Below are 13,649 nucleotides of genomic sequence, written 5' to 3'. Positions count from 1 at the left end.
TCCTGGTATATATCCCCCTCATCCTGTACATCTCTCATCCTAGCATGGAGCCCCCCACCACGCCTCATACAGTAAAAAAAAAATTATTGTACCCACCTTCCCTGTCCTCCCCCAACGTCCTCCTGCAACGCTGGTATGCCAGCAACTGACCAATGTGTAAGCGATACAGCACATGACGTCAGTGTCATGTGTGGCCACTTACAGCAATGGCGGCTGTCGGCATATTTTCTGCTCCCCATGCCCAGGATTGTGTGCATGGGGAGCAGTGAATATTTATGGCCTTAATTGGTGGCCAGCACATTGCAGTGCAGGGACCTGATGGGTCTCTGTGCTGCGATCTATTTCAGCTGGAAGCGAGCCCTTGGATGCACATCCTGCTGAGTCAGGGGCTGCATCGGCGGGCCCCCTGCACTCACGGGCCCGGTCGCATTGGCAATCTCTGCGACTGTGCTTGTTACGCCCCTGCCCTTGGCCCTATTTACTTCTGGCTTCTCAGGTGAAAAGTTAGTTAAAAAAAAAATATATATATATATATATATAGTCCCATACAATCCCTTAACTGTATGAAGTATATACTGTTTTTTTATATTTGTATGGTAACTTTTTTTTATCTCTTTCAGATCTTTGGATTCATCGCCTCTTTCCTCTGTATTGTCGGCATGGTGCTATCATATAAAGTAACATTTGTTACTCAATCCAGTGGTAAGTTCATATGTTATATTATGGGTGGGGGATATTGGAGTGTGTCTCTGTGAGGTGCACTTATATAGTGCTGGGCTACCCTCTTGATCTAACAATATGGTTGTTACCAATGTGTTGTAAGCAGGGCATGGTGCATTACACATATCGGTGTGATTGGCATCGTATACAAGCCTTATTTGTTTACATTTATAATACTATGCAGCAACATCCCACCCATTTACGTTAGGTGTGTGAGTGGTTGTTTTACCAGTAGTTTCTACCTGTGCCGCATCAACCTTTTATCATGAAGTCCTGCTGCATCCTGCAGTGCATTAGTATTGTGACTTACCAATATTAGTATGACTGCTTTTTCTGTGATGTTTTTTGGATTTGATGCCCTTTTCAGTGAATTTCATTTATGTTCAGATGTTAAATAAAAGGAAAACATATATTCATTTTATATTGACACAGCTTTAGCTTGAAATCTGACAACTGTGCTAACGTATAATTTACTAATATATCATATACGTCTTTGGTAGAGACCCAGGGCCTGATTTATCATTTGTGCGTTTTGTCACTTTTCTTTTTTCCACTTGTAGTTTGTTTTGATGTTTTTTGAGTCAAATTTATAGAGCACACAATTCATGAATTTTGCGACAAGTCCAACTTTTTTTTTCTTTAACTGGGTTTGAACCGGTCTAGCAGGAAAATTCACACGTCTCATAAAATGTCACAAAAAAAGTGCCAAAATAATTGGCGTACATAAAATCACTCCAGGGAGGAACATGAGTAGAGATGCAGCAAAATTTGTGTTGCCTGTTTGTTTGTTTTGTTGCTTTTTTTTTTTTTAAAATTGCATTTCTTTGTCGCTCTATTGGGAGACCCAGACAATTGGGAGACCCAGACAATTGGGTGTATAGGCTATGCCTCCGGAGGCCGCACAAAGTATTACACTTAAAAGTGTTAAGCCCCTCCCCTTCTGCCTATACACCCCCCGTGCTCCCACGGGCTCCTCAGTTTGTTTTTTGCTTTGTGCGAAGGAGGCGGATTTTGATGTGGGTGGAAGCCACGGCCTCCACCATCTCCGCAGTTCACATCCCGGGCGTCGAAAACTGGGAAGCAGACTTTCTCAGTCGCCAGGGCATGGACGCAGGGGAATGGTCTCTTCACCCGGGCGTGTTTCAGGAGATCTGTTGCCGCTGAGGGAGGCCGGACGTCGACCTAATGGCGTCCCGGCACAACAACAAGGTCATGGCATTCATGGCACGCTCTCACGATCACAGAGCTATGGCGGCAGACGCCTTAGTTCGGAATTGGTCGCAGTTTCAACTCCCTTATGTGTTTCCTCCGCTGGCACTGTTGCCCAGAGTGTTACGCACGATCAGGGCCGACTGCCGCCGCGCCATCCTCGTCACTCCAGACTGGCCGAGGAGGTCGTGGTACCCGGATCTGTGGCATCTCACGGTAGGCCAAACGTGGGCACTACCAGTCCGACCAGACTTGCTGTCTCAAGGGCCGTTTTTCCATTTGAATTCTGCGGCCCTCAACCTGACACTGTGGCCATTGAGTCCTAGATCTAGCGTCTTCAGGATTATCTCAAGAGGTCATTGCCACTATGAGACAGGTTAGGAAACCAACGTCCGCCAAGATCTACCACAGGACGTGGAAACATTTCCTGTCGTGGTGCTCTGCTCGGGGTTTTTCTCCCTGGCCTTTTGCCTTGCCCATTTTTCTGTCCTTCCTTCAATCTGGACTGGAAAAGGGTTTGTCGCTCGGCTCCCTTAAGGGACAAGTCTCAGCGCTCTCTGTGTTTTTTCCAGTAGCGCCTAGCCAGACTTCCACAGGTATGCACGTTCCTGCAGGGGGTTGTCACATCGTTCATCCTTACAAGCGGCCGTTAGAACCCTGGGATCTGAACGGGGTGCTGATGGTTCTTCAGAAACCACCATTCGATCCAATAAGGGATATTTCTTTCTCACGCCTTTCGCAGAAAGTGATTTTCCTAGTAGCAGTCACTTCACTTCGGAGAGTGTCTGAGCTAGCAATGTTGTCGTGCAAAGCCCCTTTCCTGGTGTTCACCAGGACAAGGTTGTTCTGCGTCCGGTTCTGGAATTTCTCCCAAGGGTGGTACCCCCCTTTCATCTCAATCAGGATATCTCCTTACCCTCTTTTTGTCATCATCCAGTTCACCAATGTGAAAAGGATTTGCACTGGTTAGATCTGGTGAGAGCACTCAGGCTCTACATTTCTCGTACGGCGCCCCTGCGCCGCTCGGATGCACTCTTTGTCCTTGTCGCTGGCCAGCGTAAAGGGTCACAGGCTTCCAAATCAACCCTGGCCCGGTGGATCAAGGAACCAATTCTCGAAGCTTACCGGGCTGCCGGTTCCCTCAGGGCTCTAGGCCCATTCTACCAGAGCCGGGGGCGCGTCCTGGGCTTTGAGGCACCAGGCTACGGGTCAGCAGGTGTGTCAGGCGGCTACCTGGTCGAGCCTGCACACTTTCACGAAACACTATCAGGTGCATACCTATGCTTCGGCGGATGCCAGCCTAGGTAGACGAGTCCTTCAGGCGGCGGTTGCCCACCTGTAGGAAGAGGCCGTTTTACGGCTCTCTTACGAGGTATTATTTTACCCACCCAGGGATTGCTTTTGGACATCCCAATTGTCTGGGTCTCCCAATAGAGCGACAAAGAAGAAGGGAATTTTGTTTACTTACCGTAAATTCCTTTTCTTCTAGCTCTAATTGGGAGACCCAGCACCCGCCCCTGTTTTTTTGTGTACACATGTTGTTCATGTTGTTTGGTTTCAGTTCTCCGATATTCCTTCGGATTGAATCTACTTTACACCAGTTTATAATCTTTTCCTCCTTCTTGCTTTTGCACCAAAACTGAGGAGCCAGTGGGAGCACGGGGGGGTGTATAGGCAGAAGGGGAGGGGCTTAACACTTTTAAGTGTAATACTTTGTGCGGCCTCCGGAGGCATAGCCTATACACCCAATTGTCTGGGTCTCCCAATTGTCTGGGTCTCCCAATTAGAGCTAGAAGAAAAGGAATTTACGGTAAGTAAACAAAATTCCCTTCTTTATGAATCTGTCTAAAGCCGTATTGACGTAAAAATCTGAAAACTAACTTAACCACAAAGGACAACTTGAAAAAAAAGGCGTAAATCGTTTGATAAATTTGTTTCACCACCACCAGAACCTGCCACATTTGCGCATATGCAGGGAATTGTCAAAAAAATCATCATACACATATGTCCCAATATATGAGTGATACCGTCAATGCTGTCCTAGAATAGTTCCCAAATCTGTAAAAGCCAGCCACATGTAACCATATGTTGTAGACAACAATCAGACGCATCCATGATGGTAGTTGATGGATAAGGGTCTGCTTGTATTTCTCAGCATTGAGGACACCATAAATCCTGACCAAATCCCTAATTTGGAAGGAACCTCTACTATGCTTCACTGTTGCCTGCAGACACTCATTATTACACTATTCTCCATTACTTTGGGGAAAAAACTGTCACCCAAATATTTACAACTTTGACTCATTAGTCCAGAGTACCTACTTCCATTTTTCTGCACTCCTGTTTTTGTGCATAGTTGACTGACTTCTTTCCATGTCGAAGGTTTCTCTTTTAAGCTGCTGTCTTTCAAAAAGACCACTTTTGGCCAGACATCCAGTAGATGGGAGTAGCTGGGTCAAACAGGTTACTGCCACTTCTAAACTGATGGCACTGCTGAGCATCTTCTGATTATGAAGTGCAGTAACCTTATGTGTCTTAAATCTCTTGCACTAAGTTACCTTAGCTGATCACTAAATCTACGGTTTGCAACATTGGCCATTTCTCCATGCCTCTTCAAAAGAGCCTGTACAGCACATCTTGAAAGCGTAATCTGCTATAAATTCTATGCCTAGTAGAAACCTTTCTGATGCAGTATAACTACCTTGTGCCGTGTTGCGGTGCTGCATCTTTCCATGGTGATTGACTTGTACTATGCAAATAGAACAAGGAGTCCTGGAAATAATATGGTCCCCAGTTTACATTCACAGACAATCTGTGGTTAGTTCTCCAAGATATTTGGAGTAGCCTCCCTGCTAAGATTCTCCAAAATCTGTGTTCAAGTGTACTTAGAAGAATTGAAGGCGTTTTGAATGCAAAGGGTTGTCACACCACATACTGATTTAATTTAGAGGTTGTTTTTTTTCCGCATTTTGTTAATTGAACACTTCTATGTTTGAAAACATTCTTACTTTGCTTCAATTTTTTTTTTTTCTTCATATCTGCCTAACACGTTTGTACAGTGCTGTATGTATAGTGATTTTTGTATGTAGGGGCACTATGCTTAAATATATATATTTCCCACTTAAAATAGAGCTGTGGTTGTGACCATTCCTGATGTAAACTCCATAATTTGCTGTAGCAGTTTTTGTAATAATTGGTTTTATTCCTCAAAATGTTCTCTAAAAGGATAGCCTAGAAAGTGGGTAGAGGCCTGATATGTTATGTGCTCTAGTGGGGGAGTTATAGATTCTGGGTTTTTGTTTTTTTCCTGAAGTTTTATGTGATCAGGTATATACTGTGTATTAGGCTATGGAATTAATAGTGCTATATAAATGGATACATTGTATATTATTATTAATAATATTATTATTATTATTATTATTATTAATATCTAATCTACAGATAGTAAGGTTGGGCTCGCACATCATTTTATTTTCAACAACAATGATAAATGAGACGTTTTCCCATAGTCCAAGATTTAACCTCATCCATTTCCACTTTTCCTAAAGGATGGCGCCGTCACATGGTTAGGTGATTGGGTATTTGGTCTTAAAACTCTTTACACATTAGTAATGCCTGACATCTTCTTTTCTAGGAGCTACATTATGACTGCATGGTCAGCAGAGAATTCCAGAGCTGAAATGAGAAGGGAGAAATTTCACACCAGTACTTATGTCGACGCACATCTGCACTCTGAAATGGTGCAGTCATTGAACTCCGGAATGGATGCACAGCTATGGCAGCTAATTTGTAGCAGTGAAATGTGTACTACACCGTCATCCTTGTATTGCGTTGTATCCGTAATAGAATGGATAACACAAATTATGTCATGGACTTCTGTAAAACAGAATGAGTTGGATATTTGCAACCATTTAGGCATTAAAACTGCCCCAGAAAGGAGAGTGGAAACCAATGATGTCAATAATTTAATATGAAAGAAAATTGACAATATAAAATATATATATTTATAAACTTATTATGGAGCAGTGATCACCAATCTTTGGGTTATTTTTACCTAATACTAGTTCTAGTATGATGAGGGTTGTAGTTTTGGGACGGCTGCCACGTTGGGAAGCTGCTTAGGATTTTGATTACTATATTTCCGATTACAGATCCAAATAGTAAATACTCTCAAATGATCTTTATGGACCAGATTTTGTAGATTAATTACAGGGTGTACTGAAACCTTTGTAGCAATCAATATTGCTGGCGTATTGGTGTGTAATTTATATTCTGCCGATATTGTTCAGCAAGCTGATACATTGTCTGCCATTATGTTTAATGCTGTAGTGGGTTTTATTAGCAGTATTACAAAACGGGGGGAGTTTAGAGTTAATGTTACAGATGTGAATGGAGAATATGTTCTGTATAAACACTGCAATGTGTGTGATGGCACAGAGTGGTCACTTCATTCTTATGACGTGTGTTTCCTCTCCACATGAAGTATGTACAACTCTTCTGTATGAGAATTTTAAGCATGATATTCGTCAATGTAAATAATTTCCATAATGGCATTGTTTGTTTTTTTTTGTTGTTTTAGTATTTTATATTATTTTATAAAGCTTTACATTATTGAAGAAAAAAAAAGTAAAAACTTTTTCTGAATGTGAAATGATTGTTTTTAATATTAAAATTTGGAAAATATCAAGTCAGAAATGTTGTTTGTTTGTGAAATAGGTTAATGGCTTTCCAGGACTTTTTATGTGGACATATTCCAAGACTATAACAATACAAGTACTATAGGGCGCATGACATATGTGCTGTCGACCTGTTATCCATCTGCAGGCACTATAGCACAGGGATAGACAACCTTCAAGGGGTGAAGATCTACTGTTGTCACTTGGGATCTGTGATCTGATTAGTACAGAGTTTCTAACTGACCTGTGAAATGAATAATTTGAAAGTTTCCACAGACTGCTTCATATACTTCCACATGCTTCATATGTAAGTGGATTTTCCATCCAGATCTTTATAAAATCTTACCCGCACACTGAGCAGACTATGTACACCAGAGGTTGAGCACCAGTGAGTGTATTTCATGTATGTTGATTTGTCCATTTATACTGTGCATGTTACCTGTTGGCTTAATCCTTTACTGCTGTCCACTTTCAACCTCCCCCCAATTACAAATCTGTACGTGAAAAGAAATACAAACACCGAAAAAATGATTTATTTGAAATAACACGCAAAAAACCCTTTCACCCCTTAATTAACCCCAAACACCCAGTTTCAACGTAATCCACACGAGGTCCCACAATGATTCCAGCTCTGCTACATACTGAACTGAACCGAAGCGATGAGTGGTGATGTCACTCAGTTTATTTGCAGTCACAGCTGGAGGCTCCCACAGTACCCCAGCTTTGACCATAGGTAAACTGACCTCAGGTGACCTCATTAAACTCAGTGACCTCACTTCATGTGAGGTCAGAGTTCAGACCTGCATCTCCTGGCAGAAAACCAAATTTATTTTTTTGCCAAGAGATGCAGATTTGGTGCTGAAATTCATGCACCATATTTTTTTGTCAGAAGATGCAGATTTGTTGCAAGAATATGATGTATAAATTTCAGCACTAAATCTGCATCTCTTGGCAACCCCCCCCCCCTCTTTTCTGCCAGTAGGTGCAGGTCAGCGTACCTGCGGTCAAAGCTGGGGTACCGTGGGAACCTCCAGCTATGACCGCAGATAAACTGAGCGACGTCACTGCTCATCGCTGCAACTAAGTCAGTCTGTGTTCTAAGTCTATGTCAGTCATGTTCTATGCCTGTGCGCTGTGCCTTTAGTATGTATGTAGCAGAGTCAGAATTGTCATGGGACTTCATGTGGATTATATCGGAACTGTGTGTTTAGGGTTAATAAATGGGTGAAAGAGGGTGAATTAAAAAATTAAAAATTATTTAAACAAGTTTAAAAAGCTGCATGGAGTCCATCTTATTTTGATACACACCCAAGATAAGTGCACGGCTGGAGGCTGCAGCATGTAGCCATATGCTTTATCTGTGCTGGTATCATAATATGGGGGAACCCTACGACTATTTATTTTATTTTTTTTTTATTTATTTTTACACTGCGATAAGGAAATGCACAGCGTGTGCAATTCCAAGCAGTCAGATGAGTTGTCAACCCAGGGTGGGAGCAAGGTCTGACTGCAATCAATCACAGATTCCGGGACAAACTGTGCATATGCATGAGGTTAATGTATGGCCCCAGAAGTAGTGTGACAGCTGCGCGGGAGACTGGTAAGTATAACATGCCTACTCTATCCCTATTTTCTTTCTTTTTCCTTTTTTTTTTATAAGTATTTACCGTATTTACTTTTTTAATTATCCGGATGACGATAGTTACCCAAACTCCGGGCCTGGAATTGACGCATGGTTACTAGGTTACCCGCACCGATCTGGACATTTACAGTACAGGTTCGTCCAACACTAGTAACCATGTCTTGATCTTTTGACTTTCAGGGTCCATATGTCACCATCTACTACAGCTTTGTAAGACTACTTGCATTTTATAGACAATCATCTTGGCTATCTCATAGATAAATTTGACATACAACTATTTATCATATGATTAGTTATGCACATTCTTGTCATGTCACTGCATTGTTATTGCTCCTAATTTATTTAAAATAATTTGTAAATCTACGTTTGTCTTTCAACACTGCCTGAATCCTTCTGGGCATGCTCTCGATCAGATTCAAGCATGTCTTGATCGAAATCTGATCCCAGATCTCATCTTCTACATGTTTCCAATGTTTCTACATACAGGTCGACACATTTGGGTAAGTATTCAGTGTTTTCTTCAACTCTATCCACAAATGTTCGATTGGGTTGAGGTCTGATGTCTTTTACATCATTGTCTTTTACACATTTATTTTCCAATCTCTACGTATGCTTCAGATCATTGTCCTGCTGAAACACTATGGCGTCTTTTCATACTCATAGAACTCGAGTGTAGAAAGTAACTTGTCTTGTAGGATCCTGACATATACAGTAGCTCAGCACTGAGACCAGCATCAATCCTGGTCAAGTAGCCAACACTTGGCTGTGAAATAACCCCATATCATCAGGCTTCCTCTACGACAGTTAATTTTATGTATGAGATGGCCAAGAAGATTGTCTGTCTATATAATGAAGGTAGTCTCGCGCTCATAGCTGTAGTGAATGATGAGATATGAAGCCTGAAAGTTTAAGGCTATGTGCCCATGGGACTCTGTACCCACGGATTTTGCCGTGGAAAACCTGCGGATTTATCTGTATTCTCTAGATAAATCCGCAGGTTTTAGCAAGTACAGACACTACCCATGTTATCCTATGGGACATGGGGAGTGTCTATGCTCATGCTGCGGTATGTGCGACTGCGGAATATGCTGTGTATGTCCCATAGCCACACATAACTGCATCTCAATTATTCCTGCGGAAAGATCTGCGGATGTCCCGCCTCTCCACTATGGAGATAGAGGCCGGGACTTCCGCAGGTAAGTCACATGAATGTCCGCAAGTTTTCCGCAGCTATTTTGCTGGAATGCCGCAGATATGTATAGCTGCGGATTCTGGGGAGCTGCTGTAGGAAACCTGCGGACGTACCTGCGGATATATCCGTGGGTACAGAGTCCCGTGGGCACATAGCCTAGAATATTGAGTATTTGGATGCATACATTTCTGCACCATTTCTGCATCTCTTGGCAGGAAAAACGCAGCTCAAAAATTGTGCATTTTTCTGTGTTTTTGCAACGTTTTCTATGTTTTTTTTGTGCACGCATTTTTTCACCTGCTTTTTTTTCTAGCAACTTATGAATGTATGGTAGTCTTTCAAACGGAGAACTGACTATATATAACCCTTAAAATTACGTACTTTAATAATATACATTAAAATCCACAACCCTTGTGCAAAATATTTCAAAAGGGAAAAACAAAGGGAGGAGGGTAAGATGCTCACCCTTTACATTAGCCCTCCCTCCTGTCCACTACCTACCGCGGGGGTCGGCACCCTAATGCCTGCGAATGATGGCGCCCCCACTCAGCGGTGGCTGTCCCTGAAATGACCCTCAATAGACCCTCCACAAAGTGATGAAAAAAAGATAGGGTTAAGAGTCATAAACTGGGTACACACATTCACAGTGGACAGGTAGAATGGAACAGTTGCACATGAACCTCAGATTTAGACCAACATCAAATATCACTGGTGATTCTGGGGGTAATAATTCAGACCGATGGACAGATCCAATATACTGAATATAAAGTACCGCTTGTGCTTCCAAGGGTAGAAGCACAAAACAATGGATATGTGGCCCTATATAGCCCCAAACAACCTTGAATACCAGGAAACAATTGCATACGCCTGATATCCAAAACCACTCCTTGGTACGCCTAATTAGTGAAAGACAGAATATAGTGTATAGTGCAAAAACAATGTGCAAACTTATGAGCAGGATCTGGCCTCAGATGCCAACTATACTAAACAGCCAGTCTGTCCATATATAAAATAAATCATACCAAGTGTGATACCATGAATCAACCAGTATTGGTCATACAAGTTAGTCAATGACTTATCTGTGGGGAGGGTTCATGTGCGCTTCCCAGAATAGCCCCAATCACGCCTCAACGCGTTTCTCCAGACATGGATCTTCAGGAGGCTCGATGTCAGGCTTGCCAATTGGTTTCAGGATAGCATGATGTCAGGATAAGGGGGATATCTGACATCATGCTATCCTGAAACCAATTGGCAAGCCTGACATCGAGCCTCCTGAAGATCCATGTCTGGAGAAACGCGTTGAGGCGTGATTGGGGCTATTCTGGGAAGCGCACATGAACCCTCCCCACAGATAAGTCATTGACTAACTTGTATGACCAATACTGGTTGATTCATGGTATCACACTTGGTATGATTTATTTTATATATGGACAGACTGGCTGTTTAGTATAGTTGATCCTGCTCATAAGTTTGCACATTGTTTTTGCACTATACACTATATTCTGTCTTTCACTAATTAGGCGTACCAAGGAGTGGTTTTGGATATAAGGCGTATGCAATTGTTTCCTGGTATTCAAGGTTGTTTGGGGCTATATAGGGCCACATATCCATTGTTTTGTGCTTCTACCCTTGGAAGCACAAGCGGTACTTTATATTCAGTATATTGGATCTGTCCATCGGTCTGAATTATTACCCCCAGAATCACCAGTGATATTTGATGTTGGTCTAAATCTGAGGTTCATGTGCAGCTGTTCCATTCTACCTGTCCACTGTGAATGTGTGTACCCAGTTTATGACTCTTAACCCTATCTTTTTTTCATCACTTTGTGGAGGGTCTATTGAGGGTCATTTCAGGGACAGCCACCGCTAAGTGGGGGCGCCATCATTCGCAGGCATTAGGGTGCCGACCCCCGCGGTAGGTAGTGGACAGGAGGGAGGGCTAATGTAAAGGGTGAGCATCTTACCCTCCTCCCTTTGTTTTTCCCTTTTGAAATATTTTGCACAAGGGTTGTGGATTTTAATGTATATTATTAAAGTACGTAATTTTAAGGGTTATATATAGTTTGTTATGCGACACTCCCTTTACATAAACGGAGAACTGAGCCAGAGCAGACCAATGATCTGACCAAGGTGCAAAATCAAATAACCACATATACTCATTATAATATGCTTAATACACCTGAAACCAATGCAGGAGAATAATTACCATGATTGTGCACCTTGGATGACCAAGGGGCATTTGACACTCATATTGACACTGAGGCCAAATAGATAACAAAAACCTATCTCTATAGCATTCACTGCTGTCTAGAAACGCATGCAGAAAAAATCCGTAATCATTTTTATACCTGCATTTTTATAACATTTTTTTACTGACCTCATTGAAGTCCATGGCTGAAAGAATTCTGGAAGAATTGACATGCTACAGATTATTTTCTTCCCCAAATCTGCAAGTCACAAATAAGCAAAGTGTGCATGACCCTTCAGGATTCTCATTGACTTTACTGGCATCAGGATTTTCTTTGGGTTTTGTGACAAATCTAGACTCAAAAATGCATCTGAAAACTCAAAGTGGCTACACAGCCTTAGGCTATGGCTATGTCCGCACTTTGCATTTTCACTGCGTTTCAGGTGCTTTTTAGGTCCGTTTTGAACTGCAGTGTTTTCATGCCAAAAGGCATGCGTTTTGATTTTCCAGCAAAGTCAATGGAAAATGGGGATTTCTAGTCCGCACTTAGCGTTTCCAAACGTAGCATTTAATTTTCATAATTTGTGGCAAAAACCATGTGTTCAAAGAAGCAGCATGTCAATTGTTTTTGCCATTTGGGCTGCGTTTTGCTAACATTGAAGTCAATGAGAAGTTGTAAAAAGCAAGGAAAATCCAAATTTCAACGTTTTACCTGCTTTTTACCTACAGAAAGAATGCGTTTTGGACTACATAAACGCATGTTTTTATGTCCTCAAAATAATGGAATAATATGTCCCTTTACACACACACACAGTCCGAAAATTAAATTAAAGGGAACCTGTCATCAGAAATTGAGCTTTACATCTAAAAGATTCCCCCTCTGCAGCTCGTGGGCTGCATTCTAGCAAGCTTCCTGTACTTTTTGTGCCCCCTTTTAAACCAAATAAAACACTTTATAAAGTTGTACCTTTTTGCCTGCAATTCTTGTAAATCGTTCATGTGGGCGGGCCGTGTGGTGTCGGTTACTGTCCCTCCTTCTGGTTTACGTCGTCCCCCATTGCTTCATTTCATAGATCAGGACGCCGCCCACAGCGCCCGAGGTCCCGTGCACGCGAGGACTGCTGGTGACGTGGTCGCAGGCACGATATTATGGGCGGCGCTGTGAATGCATCGCAAGTGCCCGCCCATAATACCATGGCCGCGCTCTCCCCTTTGCCTCCTGCGTTCTGCGCAAGCGGTGGCCAAATGATCCGACGTCACCTTTCCCATCTTGCCCTGCAGCAGGAAATAGATGGGAGGAGCGGATCAGGCCACCACAGGTTACGAGGAGACACTTGCGCAGAACGCAGGAGGCAAAGGGGAAAGTGCGGTCACGAGGTTATGGGCGGCACTTGCTGATGACACTCACAGCGCCGTCCATAACCTCATGCCCGCGCAAAGCGTCACCAGCGGTCACACGTGCACACTGCACGGCACCGCTACAGTCGCACAGCGCATGCGCGGGACCAGGGGCGGCATCCTGAGGTTTGAAATTCAGCGTTCGGGGGCGGCGTAAATCTGCTGGAGGAACAGCAACGGATCCCAGAGAGCCCGCCCCCATGGACGATTTACAAAATTTGCATACGAAAAGGTACAAGTTCATAAAGTATTTATTTTGGTATAAAAGGGGCCACAAAAACTATAGGAAGCTTGCTAGAATGCAGCCCACGAGCTGCAGAGGGGGAAACTTTTAGATTTACAGGTAAATTTCTGATGACAGGTTCCCTTTAAAGGAAATTATTTGATTATTGTTATTTTAGCCAAAAATAGTATAAAACCGCTATAATTTTATTAAAAATATCTATTTTCTTAATGATTTTATAAATTAAATTTTGTTTTATTTTTTTTCCCCTTTTTTCTTAGTGTTTGTATGTTAAAACTTTATTTATGTGTTTCTTTGTGTTCAAAACGCATCTGAGTTTTGGCAACAGAAAAGCAGGTAAAAAGCGCTAAAAATGCAGTAAATACGCATGCGTTTTTAGC

At 42.5% G+C, this 13,649-nt stretch overlaps 1 protein-coding gene across 1 annotated transcript in view; it reads left to right on the top strand.

Moving 5' to 3' along the window:
• CMTM7 (CKLF like MARVEL transmembrane domain containing 7) overlaps nucleotides 1–6,579 on the top strand; it is an 80,702-nt gene extending 74,123 nt beyond the window's left edge. The window contains exons 4-5 of the mRNA XM_075316642.1: nucleotides 621–702; nucleotides 5,564–6,579. Of these exons, the coding sequence (XP_075172757.1) occupies nucleotides 621–702; nucleotides 5,564–5,577 (96 nt within the window). The 3' untranslated portion in view covers nucleotides 5,578–6,579. The remainder of the gene's footprint in view (nucleotides 1–620; nucleotides 703–5,563) is intronic.
• Nucleotides 6,580–13,649: the final 7,070 nt, after the last annotated feature.

Source organism: Anomaloglossus baeobatrachus, chromosome 6, assembly GCF_048569485.1.
Source record: "Anomaloglossus baeobatrachus isolate aAnoBae1 chromosome 6, aAnoBae1.hap1, whole genome shotgun sequence".
NCBI classification, from domain to species: Eukaryota; Metazoa; Chordata; class Amphibia; order Anura; family Aromobatidae; genus Anomaloglossus; species Anomaloglossus baeobatrachus.
This window is presented reverse-complemented; position numbering and strand designations above follow the sequence as displayed.